At 39.6% G+C, this 23,979-nt stretch overlaps 1 protein-coding gene across 1 annotated transcript in view; it reads right to left on the bottom strand.

Moving 5' to 3' along the window:
- The window catches only part of kcnq1.1 (potassium voltage-gated channel, KQT-like subfamily, member 1.1), a 192,109-nt gene that overhangs the window by 9,094 nt on the left and 159,036 nt on the right, over positions 1-23,979 (bottom strand). Inside the window, exons 12-13 of the mRNA XM_020918481.2 lie at positions 16,021-16,077; positions 14,278-14,410 (exon numbers count right to left, since the gene is read on the bottom strand). Of these exons, the coding sequence (XP_020774140.1) occupies positions 14,278-14,410; positions 16,021-16,077 (190 nt within the window). The remainder of the gene's footprint in view (positions 1-14,277; positions 14,411-16,020; positions 16,078-23,979) is intronic.

Here is a 23,979-nt window from a genome sequence, read left to right as displayed (position 1 = left end):
ATCAAAAATGTGTCATTCAGTACAGCTAAAAACCATGATAATTAAATTCTGTCAATACTGTTACATTATTGGGCCATAACTGGTTGCACTGTTACACCGTTGATCATCTCTAGTTTAATTAAATTCACATTCAAAAACTACCGTGTGTGATCCAGTGTGGCCATTATGTCCATTCTGCCATTACTGTTACACTATATGACAGTGCTGTTACTCCTTTGACAATCTCTAGTTTACTTAAAGTAAAAAAAATAATAATAATAATAAAATAAAATAAAAATTACCATATGTAATCCAGTTTGGCTTGTAAAACATGATAATTGTCCATTTTGTCATTACTGTTACATGTTTTGTCAGTGCTGTTACATCACTGATTATCTAGTCTAATTAAAGGTAACTTAATTGTCACTAAAAACACAAATTACCATGTGACTTCCAGTAAAAAACTAACAATAAATAAAACATTTTAAAAAACATCTTAAATGGTCACATATAAATGATAAATGGTCATATTTATATCTAGGACATTCTACGCTCAAGCAGTCCCTCACCATTTCACACACTGGTTCATGGGTTAAGTGTCTTGCCAAAGGACACAACGGCAGTATTACAATAGCCATCTTCACACACACACAATGGCACACGGCTCTTCTCTGGGCATTCTCCTGCCTGTTTGTGTGAACGCGTGCATCGATTGTGGAGGTTTAACTCCAGTGTGAAGCAGAACACTAATCAGCTCAAAGGGCGCGTTGGCACAAGACGCACATACAGAGACAAAGGCACCGAGATGATGCTGACTGAAAAGTGACAGATCACAACATTGGAGCTGATAATGAGGCAGATGCTGACATCTGCTGAACTGTGGGGAATGTGAGAATGCATGATTCACATTATTTACTTATTTAGATTTATTGCTAGACTGCTGCATTTGTTGAATAGGCTACTGAAAGTTGTAACCAATGTTTTATTGCACTGCAATGAGAAAAAAAAAAAAAAAAAAAAAAAACTACTGAAGTTTCTCCAAATGATTGAACGTTTTAAAATCATCCGCTTTACACAGTGCTGACCATGAATGTGTAGGTCTTTGGTACAGCCTTTAATAAGTCCAACGCAGAGCTCAACTGTGTTTCGTCAGCGGGATGTACAAGCGGCCCAAGAGACGGCTAAACTTTCAACCGTAACGAGTACTGCTGAGTCCCAGACAGACCTAGGGACTAGTTGAAGCAGAATTCGAAGCAAGATAACAGGAGATCGACAAACGCGGACACAGCAAACGCATTGATGGTGCATTGGGATAACTGAACCAGAGCTGCAAGGAAGGAGAAGGTGATCATCAGCTCACAGCAGGAACATTTCCACTGGGAAACTCTCCGGGTCTGTGGAATACAAGAGTCAGGGCCAAAGGTAAGGTGTGTTTTTATTGTTTATGACTGCTGGATATTTGTTCTCAGAGACCTGCATGTGCTGTGTGTTACGACCTATTTTCTATTAGGCTTTATGGTTCAGTTCATGGTTCATGGTGCATCAAAAGCCTCAGATCAATAACGATTTCATCTATCCATAAGTGTCAACACTGTTACACTATTGGTCCATGAGTCTCAGCACTGTTATTACATTGGTCCATAAGTGTCACTGCTGTTACACTATTGGTCCATGAGTCTCAGCACTGTTACTGCATGGGCCCATAATTGTCAGTACTGTTACACTATTGGTCCAATGTCAGCACTGTTACACCATTGGTCCATAAATGTCAGCACTATTACACTATTGGTCCATAAGTGTCAGTACTGTTACAACATTGGTCCATACGTGTCAGCACTGTGATACTATTGGTCCATAAGTGTCACTGCTGTTATGGCATTGGTCCATAAGTGTCAACACTGTTACACTATTGGTCCATAAGTGTCAGTAAGTTTGCGACATTCGTCTCTAAGTGCCAGCACCGTTACACTATATGTCCGTAAGTGTCAGTACTGTTACACTATTGGTCCATAAGTGTCAGCACTGTTAATACATTGGTCCATGTGTCAGTACTGTTGTGGCATTGGTCGATAAGTGTCAGCACTGTTATGTCTTGGTCCATAAGTGACAGTACTTTTACGACATTTGTCCCTAAGTGCCAGCACCATTACACTATATGTCCATAAGTGTCAGCACTGTTACACTATTGGACTATAAGTGTAAGTACTGTTACGACATTTGTCCAAAAGTATCAGTATTGTGACGATATTGGTCCATAAGTGTCAGCACTGTTACACTATTCTTCCATAAGTATCAGTACTGTTATGACGTTGGTCCAAAAGTATCAGTATTGTGACGATATTGGTCCATAAGTGTCAGTACTGTTATGGCACTGGTCCATAAGTGTCAGTACTGTTACAACATTAGTCTGTAAGTGGCAGTGCTGATATGCGATGGGCCTATAAAACCTATGCCAGTGCTGTTATGTGATTGGTCCAAATGTCAGTACTGTTACGTCATTGGACAATTGAAGTCTCTCCTTTTAAGCTATTTATTTCTACATCTGTTTACTTCCACAGAACTTTTTGAACTGGCAGCACATGCAAATATTATGACAAGTTCACTTAGTTTGTTGAGTTCTAAACCTCGAGAGAGTCCAGCAGCTGTGGACGCTGAAGTGTAACTGCAGACGGAAGAATCAGGCAGCTGCTTGTGTTAAAGTCTTATAACAAACACTTCAGTAAATTGTATTCTTTACTGCCAGCTTTAAAGGTCACATACTATAAAAAGCAGAATATCAAAGTTAACATGTCAAAAAGTAGCTACAAAACTGAATAATGCATACGTGCTTTGAAATGCTGTGTAATATTAAAACTCATCGCACCGTGTTATTATTAGTTGTGTTATGCCATACACACATCCCTCAGTAACCCTGCATATTTAAACTATATCTCCTTTTCACTTTCAGCTCTTTCATGAGACCTGGATCTTTTGTATCTGTTCATTTCAAAGAGCTGTTCAAAAGACTTTTTTGTATTGATTTATATGACAGGAGCCAGTGTGAGGACTCATTTTATCTGCAAATTAATCACAGAGAGAAATGACCAAGGCTAAGACTTGACTAAATTGATCAAACTGAAAGTGGGTTTGTCTACACTTTGAAATTATGCATAAACGAACTACAATAAAACTACCGTACCGCTGACCAAATTTTTCCCTCTTTCTTATGATTACGCAAAATCAACTCTTGTGAGCTTTAACCCCCGGTTATAATGTTGTTACCTTCTCAAAAACATACATGGAGTTGTGTTTTGCTTCATTCACACATGTTTGAGTAACCCTTTATTATTAGTCAGTCTGCATCTCTAAAGCTTAAAATGTTCTGTTCCACCTTGTCACGAAGCCGTAGTTTTCAAATTAACAGCTACTTTTTACCTTTGTTCAGTAGAAATAGGCAACTCAGAGCTAAAATCATCCAAATGTGGAGCACTTCCTGTATTACCACATGACATCACAAGGTGGAACAGGGTGTTTTCTGTTTTTTTTTTCTGAGAGAATTCAACCTAATAAATATGCAGGGTTTGTGTGTTAAACATGTGAATGAAACAAAACACAACTCCAGATATGTTTGTGATGAGGAAATAACAATATAACGTAGAACAGAAAATAGTGTAATTTGAGAAATGTTTCAAGCTAGAAAATGACATAAAGTACCATATTTTTCGGAGTATAAACCGCTCTGGAATATAAGTTGCACAAGCCCAAAAATGCTTAATGAAGAAGAAAAACACATATAAAGGTTGCACTGGACTATAAGTCACACTTTTTGAGGAAGACTTATTTTATAAAATCAAAGACCAACAACCGACATTTCATCTTGAAAGGCAAGTTCTCGTAATAACAACAGAACAGAGAACAACAGACTGTTAATGTCACATATGAACAGTTCTACAGATAACTATAACATAAACAACAGAACAGAACAAGTTTACCAAACTCTCCATCTCACTCCAAATCACTATATCCATTGAATGCTTCATCCTCCTTCTGAGCAACTCGGCGACCTCTGGAGATAAACAAAGTGCTGCTTCTGTGTAGCTGTCGTCAGACTCAGCATCAGTTCCAGTTAGAATTATTTCGACCTCTCTGAATCCCAACAGGATGGTTTCGGTGTCACTGAAGTCCAGGCTTTGTCGATCCATCCAATGACTTCCAGGAAAGTTGGCACGGTGCACCCACACGGTTGTCTTGCTCACTCCAGACTTTCTTTTTGCTGCTCAATTACCAATTTCGGCTGCATATTTTACTATGTACAGCAGGACAGAGGCTCTTTCTGTAGGAGACATTTGCAAAGTGACAGTGGTACAGGAGAAACAGGAGCAGCAGTTACTGGCACACAAGCCTAGAGCGCCCTCTCACTGCAGTCAGAGTGATCATTTTAATATATAAGTTGCACCGGAGTATAAGTCGCAGGACCACCCAAACCATGAAAAAGTGTGACTTATAATCCAAAAAATACAGTAGGTTGATTTGTGTAAAATGTTAAATGTTTGTGCACCACACCTCTGAGGGGCTTTAGAATGGCTTTGGAGTCCATGAAGAATTTATTTGCTGTCAAGATTGGCAGCCTCATGCAAAATAATACAACCCAATGACAATGGCAGCAATCACGGCTACTTCTGGAATAAGGTGTCTTAAGATATCAACTGTTTTAGTGCAAAAATCTCTAATTTGTGTTGTTTTCTCTGTTTCAACATTAGTGTAAAAAATGCATAAAATTAGAAAGAAAAATAATCCGGTGGTAATCCCTGAACAGCTCCTTTGGGATTTCTCAGATCCATAAAGATTCAGCAAACTAATTATCTTCACTTTGCGCCATCTTTTTAATAAGCAACATTATTATGGTACTAAAGCTAGCAGCTACTATTTCTCTCCTGAGTGCAAAAGCTGTGGGTGATATCATGGCCCATTCTGTCAATACTCTTACATAATTGGTTCATAACCCTTTGCGACCCATGGGAGCGCCACCAATTAGGAGAGCAAGAATTCTTTTTACTCATAAAAATCTTCAAAATTGATTTTGAAAAGCACACATTCACAACCTCCTACGCTATTTTTGTTGCCTGCGTTTTGCACAAAGATTGTAAAAATACACAGGGACCCAAACTTATGTTGTTAACCAGTTTCAATAGTTGTGTCACTTTTGGACTTTTTGATGAATGAACATGGTGATCAAAGGAAAACAAGTTTGAAAACATGTTATAAGAACATGTTCAGATTTGATCTGAATTATTTTTCAAATGATAACTGGTTTATTATTTGTGTGTGACTGTTATAAAATAGAAAAAAAAAGAATAAAATATCTGTTAAAGTGCATCTGACAGGTTTTCATGTTTTTCTAATTATTATTTGTGGGGAAACAAAGTTACAGGAAGTAGATTTAAAACAGAATCCTGCAATTTATGTCATCAACACAGAAACAAGGAATAAGAGGCACATTTTTCTGACAGATTAAAGAATTATTTAATGAAAAGTGCTGTAAAAGTGTGCAATTTAGACTAGGTTTGTCTAAAATGTCATATGTCACAATTTTTTGGGAAATCTTAAATATAATTGATTTCAAAATTGATGCAATTGAAATAACTCGTGTCTCATCCACCAAATTTCTGAGCATCATTGTTGATGATAATCTAAATTGGAAAGAGCAGCTGACTGGGTGACCAGTAAAATTAACAAATCTCTTGGTATTATAAGAAAAGTTTGTACGTTTCTGGATTCAAAGTCTATACTTACATTATACTATAGTTTAAATTTATCCCTGTCTGTCATACTGTAATAGAGTCTGGGCAAGCACTTTCTCTACTCTGAACAAAATATTATTGGGGCAAAAACGTTTTGTTCGAATTGCAACTCATTCTGTGCCACTAACATCGTCTGCTCATTTATTCACCAAACTTAACATTCTTAATATGTATGGGATTAATATTTATCAAATTTTTATTTTTATGTATAAAATTCTTTATAATTCAACAACGATCCCCAAATATTTCACATTTTATTTTAAAACCAATGCAGAGATTCATAAATACAAAACTCGTCAAATTCATAATTTTCATGTTCCAAAATGTGTCACATCAAGAGCTCAGTTTTGCAACGATACAGAGGCTGTAAATTGTGGAGCCAGTTTTCACATCTGGTTAGTGACGGCAGATCAGAGGCGTTGTTTAAAAAGAGTTTGGAGGAAATGTTTGATATTTCATGATAATGTTTGATAATCTTTCAATTGTGGATGTTTCATTGTGTTTTAATCTATGTTTGAATCAAAAGAATTGAATCCATTGTTTAAATGTCATTTTATGTATGCATGATGATAATGTAACATTTTTAATGTATTCATAAGGTGGAGGCTTTAATATAAGACCTATTGGATTTTGTTGCCTCTTCCAGCACCTACTTTTTATCCAGTGTGGTTCTTTTTATTGTCATGTTATATGTGCAAAATAAATAAATAAATACAAATAAATAATAATTATGGTAACTACGCTTCAGTGAAATGATTTGAACATTTGAAATTCTTACATCATTGTCTGAGCGATCAAATCCACTGACCCACAGGTTGGCAGTGCAATTCCAGCTCCCACAGATGATTGCATTGTCTGTGTACTCTGGTGTATGAATGTGTGTCTGAGGTGAGGTGAGTGTTTCCTTGATGTAAAGTGCTTTGGTGGAAGGTGAAAAAGTACTATATAAAAATGTGACCACTGAAAACAAAGATAGAAAGCAATAAATGAAATATCCATTGCTTCTTTGTTTGAAATATCCATTGCTTCTTTGTTTTTGTTTTTTATTCACGCGCCAATGCAACAAGCTTTCTACATCAAATATGTCAGAGGAAACACTTCAGGGCAATGATCGTCTCATCATCAACCGAAACAACAGAGCGGAGAGAAAGAGGTTTAGAAAAGGCTTTACTGTATTGTTTCCCGACTCCCCCTGGACATTGCTGTGATGCTGCATAGAGGACACAGACGAGGTACACTTTTGTCCTGAGGGCTGTTGCTCTTCTCAAACTGACCTGACACTGGACCTGACGACTCTACCTGCTGAGTTGCATTGAGACTTTTGTATGAGTTTTTCAGATACTGTCTTTTTCGGACTATAAGACACACTTAAAATCTTTTAATTTTCAAAAAAAACTGACAGTGTGCTATATATATTAATTCTGGTTGTGCTTACTGACCTTGTACTGATTTTATGATACACGGCGCTCAAAAATCTGTCAAAATGTTTTAGTACGACTTTGGTATGAAGCCGCGCCGCTTGATACATTGTCAGAGCATTACGGCTACTGTAGAAGGAGCCTCACGGAGTAAAGGGTCAAGTATAGCTCTGCGTCAACTCAACATGCACTGCTGCCATCGCCTTTTTGCCTTTGTCATAGAAAGAACACACATATTCCACTGAGTGTTGTCCTTTAGACCAACAGAAGCTGACCGCATCAGCGCACAAGGAGCGAGCTTGCCATGGTTCATGTTTTATAGTCGTTGTTTTTGCTTAATTTGGTTTATATTTTTCCTGTAGTGTAGTATGCCTTTGGTGTTTTATTTTGACATTTGTCCTGTCAGTTTCTAGTTTTGAGTTTTACTTCCTGCCTGTGGATTTTTTGCCCCGCCCTGATGTGTTACACCTCTATCTGTGGTGTAACACATACAGGTGTTTTCCTCTGCCCTTCATTGGTTCTATTGTCTTTGCCTTGTCAGTATCATGTCTGTTGTAGTTTCTATTTATGGATTTTTGGATTTGATTTCTTCTGTTTTTTTGTTTTTTGTTTGTTTTGTTTTGTTTTTGTTTTTGTTACATTAAACAACAAAATTAAACAAGCAGTCCTGCATTTTGGGTCCTCCCTTTGATTCCATGTGACAGAGCTGCTTTTTCAGTGCTTATAGTTTATGCAAATTAGCCATGTGATTTTAAGTTTCATTTCTGTAAAACGTAAACAAATGTGCGCAAAACTGCATTAAACACATTATTACTCAATGTATATTTGAGTCCTCCTCATAGAAAATAAAACATAAATTATGTAAATTATCCACCCACATTCACATTCATAATACACATTCAACGCCGAGTGAGTTACACCACGATCTGCCAATGGATCGTGGATGCCTGGGCTAAGAGATCAGTCTCAAGTGTTGCCCGTTTGTTTCGCTTAATGCGCCTTATAATCCGGTGCACTTTATCTACAGTGTTGGGAAGGTTACTTTTATAATGTATACCCCAAAATGTAGTTTGTAACATAATCCATTAAATTACTTAAAGTGAGTAATCTGAATACTTTGGATTACTTGATATTGTCATGCTTTTTAAAACTACATGAATGTAGCAACCACATCCTGAAAATGTTGTTCTTGTTTGTTCTCTTCAAATTGGTTGTTGAGCCCAAGTCTCCATGAATAAGCAACTGTTTACTGTAGAGGAGCAAAGACTAGAATCATAACATGAGATGTTTTGTCCTGGTTTTAGTTCCTAGTTTAGTCCTGGTTTAATCCTGGTTTTAGTCCTGGTTGAGACCTAGTTTAGTTCTGGTTTAGTCCTGGTTTGGTCCTGGTTTAGTCCTGGTTTAGTCTTGGTTTTAGTCCTGGTTTAGACCTGGTTTTCATCTTAGTTTAGACCTGGTTTAGTCCTGGACTGGTTTAGTCCTGGTTTTAGTCCTGGTTTTAGTCCTGGCGTTAGTTCTAGTTTAGAGGCGCACAGGAGACCAGCGATGTCTGCACAGTACGGAACAAGACGTGGGATATAGCCCAAAATGCAAAAATGTGACAGGAAAATACCACCATTTATTTCCATTTATTTCAACAAAGTAACTGTAATCCAATTACCACTAACTGAAACAGTAACTGTAACCGAATACAGTTACTTAAAATTTGTACTCTGATTATGTAACGCCGGTACATGTAATCCGTTACTCCCCAACACTGCATATGTATGAATATAAACGAGAGAATTCAACATTATTGATATTGAGCCTTATAGTCTTAAATATACGGTATTATTGTATTTTACTGTTCTATGTGCTTAAATTGCCCTTAAAGTGATTTTGGTGGTTTGGATTCATTGATTGAACTCACATAGAAACGTTCAGTCACATTGCACCTCTTCTGTTCCCCACAGACAATAGTGCAGACAATAGCCTCCTCACAAGCAGCAGGAAAAACATGGCTCCTGCACAGACACTCACACACAGACACTTTGAGACACAATGCTTTTTCGTCTCTCAGTCAGAACCACTGTCATGAATAAAACAGCTGTGATGCGCCGGAGTCCCATGTGAACGGGCCGGGTGTATTTTAGCTCACAGTTAGCGCGCCGCATGCTAACTCTGCCCTGCTTCATTACCTCAGTGTGTACCCATGGGTCCCATGGGTGCTCCTGTCGCCCCGTTTGTTTCACTTACTGCGCACAGGCTCCTTCCACTGTTACTTCAGACTCATTTCTCTTGGGTAGAGTCTGTCTGAGCCGCTCTCTCTATCTCACTCGCACACAAGTACACGGGCACATTCAAGTGTTCCCATTGTGCTAAATTTACACGTTTGGAAACGTGTTAACTTTTCAAATGCGTTAAACCGTTCTACCTTCGTGGAGACCAAACCAGAACAAGCTACGGGTCAGATCTGCGTCATAGTCCTGGAATGGGTCGGGTGTTGCTGGATTTTAACGTTGTGGAATTTTACGGGCAAGTATGCAAGCGAGTACGGGAGGGTCAGATGAATCAAATGAACGACGAACGGGAGAAAATACTTGACGCGTGTCCAGGATGTCCGTTGCCCTGGAAACAAGTGCTATTCCTGGGCTTTTTCTGGAATGATGGCAGACCAGGTTGAGAGAGTGACTTTAGTGTATTTATTAAATAAAACCATCAGCGGAGGTGATAGGCTCTGTGGCTGTGCTCTTGGTTTAGTCCTGGTTTAGACCTGGTTTAGACCTGGTCCAGTCCTGGTGTAGTCCTTGTTTTAAAGTGGTCCAGTCCTGTTGTAGTCCTGGCGATCGTCTCGGTGGTTGCGGCGTGTATATATTTATGACACTGGTTTAGTCCTGGTTTAGACCTGGTTTCAGTCCTGGTTTAGTCTTGGTTAAGTCCTGGTTTAGACCTGGTTAAGTCCTGGTTCAGACCTGGTTAAGTTCTGGTTCAGTCTTGGTATAGTCCTGGTGTAGTACTGGCGATTGGCTCTGCGGTTTGCGGTCTGTATATATTTATGATCTGCTAATGACACAAAGTAGATTCAGTCCTGGTTTAGTCCTGGTTTATTTCTGGACTATTGGGCTGTTGGGCTAATGGGCTGAACCCGGTGCAGGGGGGTAACGGCTGGAATCTTTACAGGTCCAGGGGGGTCGGATTTAACTTTGATATAATCACAGGTTAAAGGTCGCGTGTGGTGCTGATCTGCGTGCTGCCTCCAGTGGCCAGTGCAATTTCAAGTACTGTGTGACATTACACAGCACTGCCTTGAGGGCTGGAGTTTGAATATGAACACATGTTAGACATACTATTCCTCATATCACTAGACCCTGCCCCACATCTTACCCTCACTCTCCTCAGTCCTCCAGATACTGCCCAGTGTAGCAGCTTTGAAATGTGGTTGTGGGAGAAGTTTATGTGCTTCGTCCCACAACTTGTTTTGTGTTGAAAATGAGAGTCTGTTATCTTAAGTGCTTGATATCAATGTGGTATGAAAATCAGCTTTAAGTATCACGCTTTTTCCGTGGTATATTTTAGGGCACTTGGAGATATATTGACTAGCGTCTTAAATTGTGCCCATATGTTATACCTCTTTATAAAGTTTAATCTCTCTATATCATGTTCATTTAATCCAATTTACAGACAGAAAATGTCCTAATACAGACATGTCAAACTCAGGCTCGGGGCAAATTTGGCCTGCGATATAATTATATTTGGCCCGCGAGATCATATAAAATAGGTTTTAAAATATGTATTAGAGCTGCCCGCCGGCTACAGATAGACTATAGATACATTATTTATTCAAAAATGTTGTTATTATTTTATTTTATGCTTGTTCTGGATTCAATATTGAAGCAAAACTATTCTTAAACATTTACTTTAATAAGAAAAGGTTTAACATTACATATCTCGAAGGAAGAGAAAACAGGCCGATGTTGTTGTCATGTTTCAAATAAATATTTAGTTTGGCCCACAACTTAGTCCCAGTTTTTAATTTTTGCCGTCTGTGAATTTGAGTTTGACACGCCTGTCCTAATATGTGGCACCTGGCATGTGGAGTAATTTGTCTGTATCTGTGACGCTGTACTGCCCCTGAACGTACCCTTAGATTCATGTGCAGCACTGAGGTGCTGGCTTTAAATGCTCTTGTGCCTGATCCACAATACTTACTGACTATAAATAAAAGTGAACTTCAGCGCAGTTTAGGCCCATAACAATACTACTGCTCGTTTTTATCAAACTTAATAGTGAAGATTTGTGATCTGAGAGGAGCCTGTGTGTGCGGCGAGTGATGCAAATGTGTCGTCTTGAAGCTACTTTTGGTTCTTTTTCATTGGTTAGAGAATAGCTGCTGTAAACTACCATACATAAACAGCCTGATTTCTCTTCCACTGGCCTAATGTAAAGTGATTACAGTGGCTGTGCACACATTACTGGACCTTCATTGATACGCAGATGAGCTGTGAATAGAGGTGTGAATGATTGGCATTTACGCATATAATTAATTACAGAGGCGCACATGCAACCACTAAAAGGCTGATTGCGGAAGTTTTTACTTTGTTTACTGGTTAGAATGTCAAGCAAAAATCCCATTAGGCCGACCTACTGCCTTTAAATATGAATATAAAGAGGCAGAATAGTAGTAAATGTGACCTACACAAACCCAATTTAAAATCCAGTAGAGGCAGACCCACGTTTATAATCAGTTGAAGAGTTACAGTGAATTTTTACGTCACTAAATATATCAGCTTTTATATCGGCTATTGGCTCCTCCAACTCACGTTTTATCTGTATCGTATCGGCCGCAAAAAAAATAAAAAAAATAAAAATTCATATCGATCGGGCCCTAGTATGTAAACTGAGAAGTTTCGCTGCATCGACACAAATCATGCTTTGCCTCTTATCTAAGGAAGTTTTATACATCTTTTTTCTGTATTTATCAAAAAACAGACACTTAAAGCCTTTATGCCTGTGCGACAGAAAAGCATAGTTCTGTTCTGTTCAGTTCTGTTTTTATCCCTTTCACAAAGCTTCACGCCTCATTATCATGAGCATATGGAAACAGAAACCTGCTCCGTTTGCTCCTTGTGCCATTAATACATCAGTAATCCTTGTTGTTCACACATTATTTTAAATGAACTCAAATGGGTCCCAGTGCTAAGTGCTGCACTGAGACTAAAATACATGTTTCATATACTGAATCGTATACAGTTTAGATTAAAAGTTTGGTTAATTTTGGTTAATTGGTTAAAAAAAAAGAAAGGTACACAATGCAGTTTTTCTGGCAAGATCTTAGGCCATGTATTGTCAAAAAAAAGAAAAAAAACACCTTGAAAAACATGCATTCTTACTGTGAGCGGTGTCTCCTTTCCACAAACCTGACCTGTTACATCACCTGCATACTGTGAAACATAATCAATGTAATAACAGCTCCACGGAGACAAGCAGCTGGCAAACCTTCCACCAGAAAAGGTTCATAATGCGCCTTTAAACATCTAGATACTGCACAATGTTATGCGTTATTAAAGAAGCCATTCCTGATTTTTATTTTTATTCTTGATGTGCAAAACAAAACATTTTATTCATTTTAAATCTTTTGCAGAGGTTCAAAGTTATTCCTGATAACGTGACATAGCATCCTAATTATTTACCGTGATGAGTTTATAAGAAGTTTTCACTATTTTCCGAGTTTTTCCATCACGATAAAACACTAACAACAACTAGCATGCTGACAGCACACTGAATCCTAGACAATATAATGCTTTATAATTAGATGCAGACAGCACAGCCAGACTTATTTTGACCCCATTTTTTGGATGGTCAGTATTTCATTTGAGAACTCACTGCTACTTCCTGAATGTTTTATTCTTGTCTTATCAACATTTTTCCACTAATTGCCACTTAATTGATGTGAAGCGATGATAAATATTTAACACAGGTACTAACTCACCAAATCAAACATGAAAAAATGTCATATGCACACACCTGGAATTGTTCATCTCTACTAAACTAGTAAAGCTGTTCATTTGAAAACTAGTTCTTCATGACATCACAAGTTAGAAGCTGAGCTTTGGAGATGTAGACAGACTAAAGAGTTGCTCAAACATGTGTGAATGAAACAAACCACACCTCCAAGTATGTTTTAGATGAGCTAATGGCATTATATCAAAATGTATAACTCACAAGAGTTCATTTGCTGTAATATAACATATTTATGGCAAGTTTTCATATTTCACTGTTAGAAACTTTCTGTATTGTATTCACTGAGCGCCCATAGCCTCACTGCACTGCAGGGACCGGCAGTGGAGCAGGACCACTCAGCAGACAGCCCTCACACACACACACACACACACACACACACACACTGAGCAGATGTGAGGAGCAGGGAGCGGTGGTGACCTCAGCAGGTGGGAGAAGATCAGAAGAACCACATGCTCCATCTGTGGACTGTGCAATACTGACAAACTGTCCATATCAAAACACTCACAGGCTTGTGGCGTGAGGGTACAGCCAGGCCACCAGGGGCACTGTCAGCACATCTGCTGCCAAGACTGCCATTGTATACAGATTAGCAGAGGCAAAGGTGGAGATCCCAAAATAGCAAAATAAAGTAGGAAATGTGTCCTTTAAATCTGACTCCTGCGTAAAAGTCCTTGGATTGTTCAGGCATTTTAACTATGTTTTAGGCCCTACCAGATGTTCAAAACAATCATCTGGTCAACACAAATGTTTTACTTTCCTAGCATCCTAACTATTCACCAGGGTGACTTTGAAAGCACTTAAAGTATCAAACCACTACAAACAACAACTAGCATGTCAACAACACTTCCTAGTTCACAGAGCATAAGGTACTTTAGAGTATTATTTATATTTATCTTGCTTTGATTCTTCTTGACAGATGACTTTGAAACCCTTAAATAAATTCAAAACATATATGTTTAATGCCATTCCATACTGTGGAACATTCTAGGCAGGGCATAAACATCTACAATAGGAACATCTTCAAAGCTGACTTTTGGTTACTCTGGGACAGACATTGTGTTAAATCTGTAATAAAATGATGCAAATGAATTTGTGCTCACTGTGAGACGCTGGACACAGGGGACAGGCCATTGTCCCTCTCTGACTCCATGTCCAAGTCATCTGCAAAACTGCAGTTCCTCTGCAGGGGCGTGTCCGGGGATGGGACCTCCAAGAGCCCAGGGGTTTTCCTCCCTGGACACAAAACAACATTAATATTATATGAGCAATTGTGCTTTAAAGCCTCATTATGCAATAAAAAAAAAAAAAAAAAGACTAAAATATTGGTTGTTTTAATTGCACTGAAAAATGTCAGAAAATATGTGTCCCTACTCTGACTGTGCTTGCATCTTCACAAATGTAACTCTTATTTGGCCTAGAGAAGGGCCTCCTCCTGCTTGTTTCCATGGAAATGCTGTTCCTTTCATTATAATCTTCCATAGTATGGCATAAAACCTGTTCTGAAGTCCATTCATCCATTTTCTTTCGCTTTATTCGGGGATGAGTGACAGAGACAGCAGTCTGAGCAGGAACACCCAGACTTCTCTTTCCACTCACACTTCTTCCAGCTCTTCCAGGGGGATCCCGGAAGGATTCCTCCAGCATGTCCTATCTCTAGAAGAGTGCCCAGGCACTGCGGAGGAACGCTTGTGTACACAGTCCATAGCTGCCAGCAGCTGCACTGTCCACTTGGACTCAGTGTCCCCAGTCTCCCTCGGGATCTGGGAGAAGCTCCTCTGGAGGTGTGAGTTGAAGACCCGGCTGACAAATGGCTCTGTCAGACATTCCCAACAGACATTTACAATATACTTGGGCCTGCCAGGTGTGTTCACAGCAGTGATCTCCCTGTTCTGTTTTGTTCTAGTTTTATTTCCATTGGAATCATATCGGTGACCTCCAGAAAATTACATGCTGTGACTTTAACTAACTGCAAGTGTGTAGACAGCTTTGTTTGTTGGGTTAATATATTTTGGTATGACCAAAGCGCTATAAAAGTTACCCCCATATCAGTTTGTTTTGATAGTTTTATTGTAATATTCACATTTACTGACCTCTTTTATCTGCTGTTTTAATGGCCAATAAAACCTTTTTTTGAGATTTAAGCCTCACCGCTTGCTCACTATTAATTTTTGTTTAAAAATGTAAATATCCCCAATATATCAGGCGTGGTTAATAGAGTACTCTGCATGTAAAACGTTCTTGAGTGTCCATTTGTTTTTATTTTATACACTACAAGTCAAAGGTTTGGACACACTTTTTCATTTATGCTACTTCTTTGTTTCCATGATTATTTAGACTGCAGTTTCTCACTGAAGACATCGAACCTCGTATGGTCAACTAAAAATAGTCACACTTTGCTTTGAACCCTGGTTTGCAATTTTAGTATTTCTTGACCATGACGAGGCGCATCTGTGAAGTGAAAACCATTTTGGGAGACTTCATCAAGAAGCTCATTGAAAGAAGACCAAGTGTTTGCAGTGCTGTCGAGAAAGCAAAGTGTGGCTACTTCAAGGATTTGAAAATAAAATATATAAAAAAAAAAAATGTTGAGTGATTTCACTTTTTTCTTTCACTACATAATTAAATTGCATCATATATTTGATGTCTTCTGTAAGTATCTAAAATGTAGAAAAGTATAAGACACACACACACACACACAAAACAGGGTTTGGGGTGTGTCCAAAACTTTTGACTTGCAGGTTAATTAATATGTGTGTCTAATTTGTGCATAGTCTTAGTACATATGTGTCATACAAGTACATGTGTAGTATGCAGTACATGTGTGCCCTTGGAGGTACTATTACCTGTGTTGTTGTGTCCGAAGTGCAGAGAACTGAGTGAGGTCCAGGTCTGCTCCGCCTCTGGACACAAGGAGGGAAATACACAAACATGTTTACCACAGATCTGCTCAAGGTAACAGAGGCAGCATCATCATCATGGGCCTACGCACAGGGAAAGTCCAAACAACAAAGCACAGCTGCAAGCCAAATACTAAGAAGTTTTATTTTCCATTCAAAAAGACTAATGTGAGTGTTAAATTGTAGTGTTAAGTTGTTGACATGTGGTCACATAGATGCAGATGGTAGAAGTGCAAGTTTAAACAGAATTTAATAGAAACTTTGAAGGTTCAACTATAAAAACATGTTGTGATATGTGTGCGGTTTTTAGATTAGGATGATCAGTGGTCACATTTTTATACAAAGCTTTTCCACCTTCAAGGTACTCAAAGAGGTTTACAATAAGAAACCACTCACACTTTCACACACCAGTCTGCACAGACACGGGGGGCAAGGTGGGTTAAGTGTCTTGCCTAAGGACACAATGACAGCATTCATCTGGGGAGCTGCAATCACACCACCCAACCTGTGGGTCAGTGGATTTGACAGCTCAACCTGTGATGTTTATGTTGAGAGCAAGATTCACCAGCTTTTGGATCAGTGGACAAATGCTCTACTAACTGAGCTACTCCCACACTGAGACCTGACATGGTCTTGTGGTCGCAAAGATGAAAGCAGGTCCTGCTGGTGGCTCTAACAGTACCTTTGAGGACGCCTGCATGAGGCCTATAAATGAAACAGGGAGCACTATTCTGATCTAGCTTTTGGCTCTGGCTGCCATGAAACGACAAATCCTGGGGACAAAGAAACCACTAGGATGACCTTAGAGCTAAGTCCAGCTGCAGAGGGCAGCAGGGAGACGTCAATTTCCCCGGCAGGTAACAAGACCTGTCCCCCCTCTAATTTAGACTACGTCCACACGACAACGCTCCTGGATTTTTTTCTTTGTGGGTTGAAAAACATTTGTGTCCACACACGTGCCAGATCAGTTAATATTCACATCCACATGACAACGGAGCCCTGAGTGAAAATGATGTAATACATCTGCCACACCTGTATGTGGTGCTGTTAATAATGATAATAATATTTAATAATGCAGATCTCATCACCGTTTTTTTAACTTTAAGGTAATTTAGCCTATTTGAGATGTATCCCAGAAATATAGCTGTTTTGTTTTGCAAAAGTTAAACAAAAGTCACAGAAAGAACCCATATATTCCACTGAGTCCTGTCCTTTAGTCCAACAGAAGTTGAACCGCCTCAGCGGACAATATCAAGCTGTTTTTTGAGTGCTTACTTTATGCAAATGAGCCATGCTGTTTTAAGTTTCATTTTCAAAACAGAAACGACATGTCTGGATGCAGATAGTTTCTGATACAGTGATACAGTGATACAGTGATACAGTGATACGTGGATTTGTTTCAGTAAAAACATAGTCTTTGTTATTGATCCGTGTGTGTAGTCTGTGGTGCGTGCTGTTAGTATTGGTGCTAGCAGCGTGTCTCGGTTGCTGGATGATGGGAGCAGCTCCGTAGGCTACACCTGTCCCATTTTGGCAACGCTCTTGTGGTCTATGGAAGCTAATTCGATGGCTACAGGCTTCGCTGCATCTGAGGACCCTGGGGATGACGGGATTGTGGCGTCATCGTTTTCCAAAAGCTGCGGTTTGTTTGTCCACACGACAACTTCTCCGTTTTGACCAAAAAACTTTGTCGTGTGGACGGCCCTTTAATGTCTCTGTCTCTTTTTAATTTTATGATGATTATTTATGTTTTGATCTGTTTGTATTGTGATTTTAATGTATTTCTTATCCTGGCACTTAATTGTCTCCGTTAGGATGTTATTGCTTTGCCGGTAAGTTCCATAGTACAACATTAAGCTTATCTGTCACTATGGAGACAAGCAGGAGATGCCACCAGGCCAAGTTACAGGTGTGATCTATGAAGAGGCGACCCCGCTCATAGTAAGAAAGCTTGTATTTCCTGGTATTATTTTAGCACTTGACTGGATAAATGCATATTATTTAGATCGGTTTAACACTATTGTGGATGTTTTGAAGCAAATGAACAACATCTCTATCAGGGAAATACAGATGGTAGACCTCAACAGAAAAGTTACACACTTTAAATAAAAAAAAAAAAAAAAAAATCTATTAACTGAATTCTAACCTGACCTAAATATATGTGTATTGTTCCATACAAAGAGGAGAACCAGAGAGTGTCTGTTATTGGACCAAAAGCAACACCACCACACAATGAGCCAATTCTAATGAGGCCACGATGGGCTTTTGTCTTCTCGTCCAAAAAATATTTCTGGACTAAGTCATTATTTCTGCATGTGTTTTCTTTCTATTGGTAGCACAAAAACACCGGGGAGAGTGATGGAGACAGACAGGTGAGTAGAGGAGAAGTGGACGGGGGTTGTATTAATATAACGCTTCGCCCTTCGACCTATTATGCAAAATGGACTTTTTAGAGCAGGTTGTGATCATCTGGACATTGTTTCTGCAATCTAGACGTTTCAGCTCCAATCCAGAAGCCATTTTCAATTTGATGTTGCTAAGTCCAATTAAGTTAAACTGGGCTCATTATGGGTCATTATGGTTCTGTGGTGTTGTGGCTGTCTCACCTATGCTGCAGTTTACACGTCAAATTTGTGGAGTTCTAGTGTGTACCATCGCGCAATGTGAATGTGTGCGGGTGTCAATTTAAGCTATTCAAATTGAGTATCACAGAGGGTGAAAGAGTGTGTGTGTGTGTGTGTGTGTTTGTGAGGGGAGTACTAGGGTAGTGCCTGTAATAAGGATAGGAAGGGGGGTGCAGTTGGATGCTTGCAGGTGGGAGACACACAGGTGAAGGTGTGCAGAAGGTGGACACTAACAGCAGCTCACCGAGTCCGCTCACTGACAGAAGTCCTGCTGCAATGACAGAGGAAGAGAGAGAAAGGAAGGAAAGAGGGAGAGAGTTGTTTTTAACAGGACATTTCAACTGGAAACTTGCCTGTAGTTTTAGAAAGGTGACTCAGACCTTTTCTGTGTCACTGTTACCACAGCAACTGTGTTCTGGCTTAACTTCATTTGTTTTGTAACACAATAGCCATCATAATTGGGTTTAATTTGCAAATAAATAACATTTTCAACCAAAACAACAAAGTGTGTTATTAAAACTTGTAAAAGTGTCAGCCGTCCAAACAGCAGGGTCATAAATAAGCTCTTTGTTTTGAGAGTATAAAGCAGTGTTTACAGGTCCAGTTATGAGGCTCCATCTGCCTGTGATCGCTCACATACAGACATCAGAGCCACAGAGTTACTGTGTGAAAGGAGGAGAACTCAAGGTCCTGGAGCTGTCAGACGCAGTTTACTGTTTTGGACTCAGACTGCATTCTCCTGTAGCATCACTTAACGTCACAACTGAATCTGTGTTGCCAGCGCTTTAACCTGCAGACAGAGGACATATACAACTTTCTCTCAATGTTTAAACAACTGGGCCATCGTGTTTCTCTTTCCTGCGCCTGTCAGCAGCATGTCAGCCCCGCTGTAGTCTACAAAGCTCCTGTGCTTTTAAATGCTAAATATGTAGCGCTCTTCCACTGTCAAGGCCTTCAAAGAACTTTACATCAAGGAATCTCTCTCTATTCACATACACAGTGGGCAAGGGGGTCAATTGTCTTTCCCGACGACATAAAAACAGTATTAATTGATGACTTGATTACTGGGAGCTGGGGCCAACCTGTGGGCTATATAGGGATCTGACCTGTCTTCCAACAATGTTTAAGCTGGACTAGTGCAGAGCATTTATGTTTGTGAATAATAACGATACCTGACACAGACTGCTTCCTCTTTCTCTCTGCTTGCACATTCATGCCCAGCGCCCCCTGCTTACACTTTGTAAACTCAAACTTTCATCAAAACTGGACTGGGATTTCAATACACAATAGTAATCTATGTAAGTTTTCACAAACAAGACTTGTGACATGCCCAAATTAAACAATCGTATAATGCAGACTTTTGGTTCTCAAGACGATTATCCAGTCGGAAAGAAGAACGAGCCTCCCATGAGTCTCTCATTTATGTTGCCAGTTTCAATGCTGAAATCCAGTTGGATCTGTGGTGTTTATTCTGCTATTTATTTCTTGCGGCTCGGGCTTTTGAATGGTACTGTCAATTTTAAAATGGTTTACCGGCATTATCCTGCTTTACAGCTTTGTGTCAGTGGCATAAATGAGTTTGAATATTATCGTGTATCATTATATTTCTCTGTAGCAATATATCATGTTTCAAAATTTGTGATTGTGATTGTAATACATTTTTTTAACTGTCAGAGCTTAAAGCCATGTTATAGTACTGATTTGTTTCATTCACACATGTTCAGGTAATCCTTTATTATTAGTCTTACTCAAAGCTCAAAATGCTCTGTTCCACCTTGTGATGTCATGTAGCGGCAATTTTCAAGCTAACAACCACTTTTACCTTCTGTTAGAGATTGGAAATTCCAGGACTGAACTTATCCAAATGATAACTTCTTGGGTTCTTTTTAAAGACAATACAGTAAACTGTATTTTACCTTGTTGACATGTTTCGGCTGCTGCTGCATCTTCAGAACACAATTAATGCTGTCCTCGTTTCCCGATTCATACATTGGAGAAATGGGCCGGGCATTCCACATTTGTAAAACGGAAACATCAGGGAGACTCACCAGGATACAAAATGATAAGACAGAACAGGAAAAGCTAAAATCCGCCATTTCAGACCACTGTCAAAGAAATAACCACGTTCTGAACTGGGACGGGGCTCAGGTCGTTGGATTGGAAAACAACGAGTTCAAACACTGGATCAAGAAATGAGGCACGGACAGCATTAACCGTGATGACGGAGCATTCCTCTTTTCACACACCTGGGACGCCCTCCTCCAAAGAACACCGGGCGACCGGAGGCGTGGTCAGTCTGAGCGACCTGCCGGGTCCATCAGGCTACAGGAAGTAACAACAGCTGATATACGACACGTCAACACCAACACCGAGGACAGTTCTGAAGTTGCAGCAGCAGCAGTTGAAACATGTCAACAAGGTAAATACACTTGACTGTATTGTGGCAAGGAGAAAATTCAGTTTGTCGACTGGACAAAAGTTAGTTTGGTTGAAGACGTTTCGCAGCTCATCCAAGCTGTTTCTTCAGTTCTGGTCAGACGCTGGTGGACACTTCCTTATATCTGCATGGAGAAGCTAACTAACTAAAACTAACACACCTACTTGTTTACAGTTTCTATTAGTTAGTTCGGCCTATTGACCTGTACAGAGTGTGGGGTCTGTTAGCAGAACAATTCGTGGCCATAATGGAGCTTCCACACCTCTGGACCTGACCTGGCTACACCTGTTGTTCTCTTGTTTGTTTTGATTTAGGTTTGAGGATGCAGTTGTAAGTAGGAGACAGATGGTGTTTGAGTCCTCCCATTTCTGTTTAGAGAAGGTTTCTCTTTCTTAACAAAAATGGCAGTGTCCACCAGCGTCTGACCAGAACTGAAGAAGCAGCTTAGATGAGCTGCGAAATGTCTTCAACCAAACTAACTTTTGTCCAGTCGTCAAACTGAATTTTCTCCTCGCCATGGATTCTACCTGGACGACCGAAGGATTCTTCACACATTTACTGTGCTGTATTGTCTTTAAAAAGAACCCAAAAAGTTAAAGTACATAAGAAGACAAAATTAACATATTTGTCTTATCCAAATAATTCCAGTGAACTTGCAAGAAGTTCACACAGTTGCACAGCATGACGTCAAGAACTCCAGCCTAAATACGCAGGTTTTGTGTGTTAAAGGTGTGCAAATGAAACAAAAGAAAACACAACTCCAGATATGTTTGTGATGAGGAAGCAACATTTGAACACAGATCAGAAAGTAGCGTGATATGAGCTCTTTAATCACTCATTGCGTATCTAGGTTGACCGTGAGTAATAGCGGCTGTAGCTGTGACAATCTTGGTCATTTGTCAACAGCGTTTGGGGCAGTCGTCAGGTCGTGTTACAGGCTCCAGGCTCCGGGCTCCAGTGTGTAGACAGAACAGATTAGGAGGATTACACAGGTCTAATGACGCTAATGAGAATGATAATGAGCGTGCACGAGAGGCCTGATTACCGCACGTGCACGCTCACACACGCACACACACAGACAGACCGCTGTGGGATCACCTGTGAGGAATCGGGACAATCAACACCATCATTAAAAGCTAATTACAAAGGACTAATATTATTTAACACTTATTACTGGGCATATTTAGAATTTATTTTTCCCATTTGAATCCTAGTTCCGAGGGCACAGATAATTTGGAGAAGCAAGCAGGGACAATAATGTGGATTAAAGAGGCTGTACATGAAAGCTATTTTACAGATACAAATATTTTAAAGGGTAATGTTTTCAGATCTATGTTATAATTAGTGCTGTCATGCGATTAAAAAAATTGAGAGATTAATTAATTATGATCTGTAATTAATTAATCAAATTAATCTCATTTTAATCTCACCTAAAAATTGCTGAGAAAAGCCTTCAATTTGAGGTATTTTCATTTAAATTCATTATTACATTATTGTGGCAGATCAAAAGACTGATATAGATTTAAAAAAGTGACTTTATAAAGTCATTTATTGTTTAACAAATCTCTCCAATTTGGCTGTTGAGCCCAAGTCTCCATGAATAAGAATCTGTTTGTTGTAAAGTAGCAAAGACGAGGAAATCTGAACATAATAACTTTTGTCTACTTAAAGTCATTAAAAAGTCCAGTCTTTCCTTAACCATATTAAAAATATTATTGATAGAAAAATATATATGAGATCACTGGTTTTAGTCCTGGTTTAGACCTGGTTTAGACCTGCTTTAGTCCTAGTTTAGTCCTGGAATGGATTAATCCTGGTTTTAGTCCTGGTGTTAGTTCTGGTTTAGTCCTGGTTTAGACCTGGTTTAGTCCTGGTGTTAGTCCTGGTTTAGTCCTGGTTTAGACCTGGTTTAGACCTGGTTTAGTCCTGGTTTAGACCTGGTTTAGACCTGGTTTAGACCTGGTTTAGACCTGGTTTTAGTTCTGGTTTAGTCCTGGTTTAGACCTGGTTTAGACCTGGTTTTAGTCTTGGTGTTAGTTCTGGTTTAGAGGCTCACAGGAGGAAGCGCGGTTTACGCCGCGTACGCGAGAAAACACGATCCACACGCGGCTCACGGGAGGACAGCGATGTCCGCGCAGTGTCTATGGAAGGAAACGTGGTCCGCGCGTTCTCAGGTTAATGACGATGATGAAGGTGTGTGTGTGTGTGTGTGTGTTGTGTGTGTTTGTGTGCGTGTCCCCTCATGTGGCAGGTCACTATAGGACAGTAGTGCAGACATCATGAGCCTATGCAGGTTGTTTTCAGGCGATATTATATTTGTTATTTTCTTTTATATTTCACGTCGGGAGAATAATTTCCAAGACATGAATGTGTTTTTACCTGTGCGCTGCTGCCTCTGTTCTACTGGCTCTTTGACCTCGTCCACTGTGTGACTGACGCCGCGAACGTTACCATAACGTTTACATCGCTCTTACTGTGCACGTTTTGTGTGGCTTTCCAGCAATGAGTGGAATTACCGAAATAAAAAAATGTATAAATGTGTTTTGTGTGTGTGTGTGTTGTTGTCCCAACAACACATAAAAACAGGTTTTATAATAAAGAAACTGTTTTGTTTCATTCACACATGCTTAACACACAAACCCCGCATAGTTCCACCTTGTTGTGATACAGGAAGTACTCCATAGTGTTTTTAAACTCCACACACCTTCACTAGAATCATTTGGATCAGGCAAATGGCCCGGGGGCCAAATGCAGCCCTCAGACAAATTTTTCTTGGCCCTCAGGCTTCCAGGTGAATTGGCCCAAATTACCTTGCATCAATTAAAAAATATTTTTTACTGCAAG

The sequence above is a fragment of the Boleophthalmus pectinirostris genome, unplaced genomic scaffold (genome assembly GCF_026225935.1).
Source record: "Boleophthalmus pectinirostris isolate CB_2022bp ecotype Guang Dong unplaced genomic scaffold, ASM2622593v1 HiC_scaffold_19, whole genome shotgun sequence".
NCBI lineage: Eukaryota > Metazoa > Chordata > Actinopteri > Gobiiformes > Gobiidae > Boleophthalmus > Boleophthalmus pectinirostris.
The sequence above is the reverse complement of the archived record's forward strand: the minus strand, read 5'-3'. Positions and strand labels throughout refer to the sequence as shown.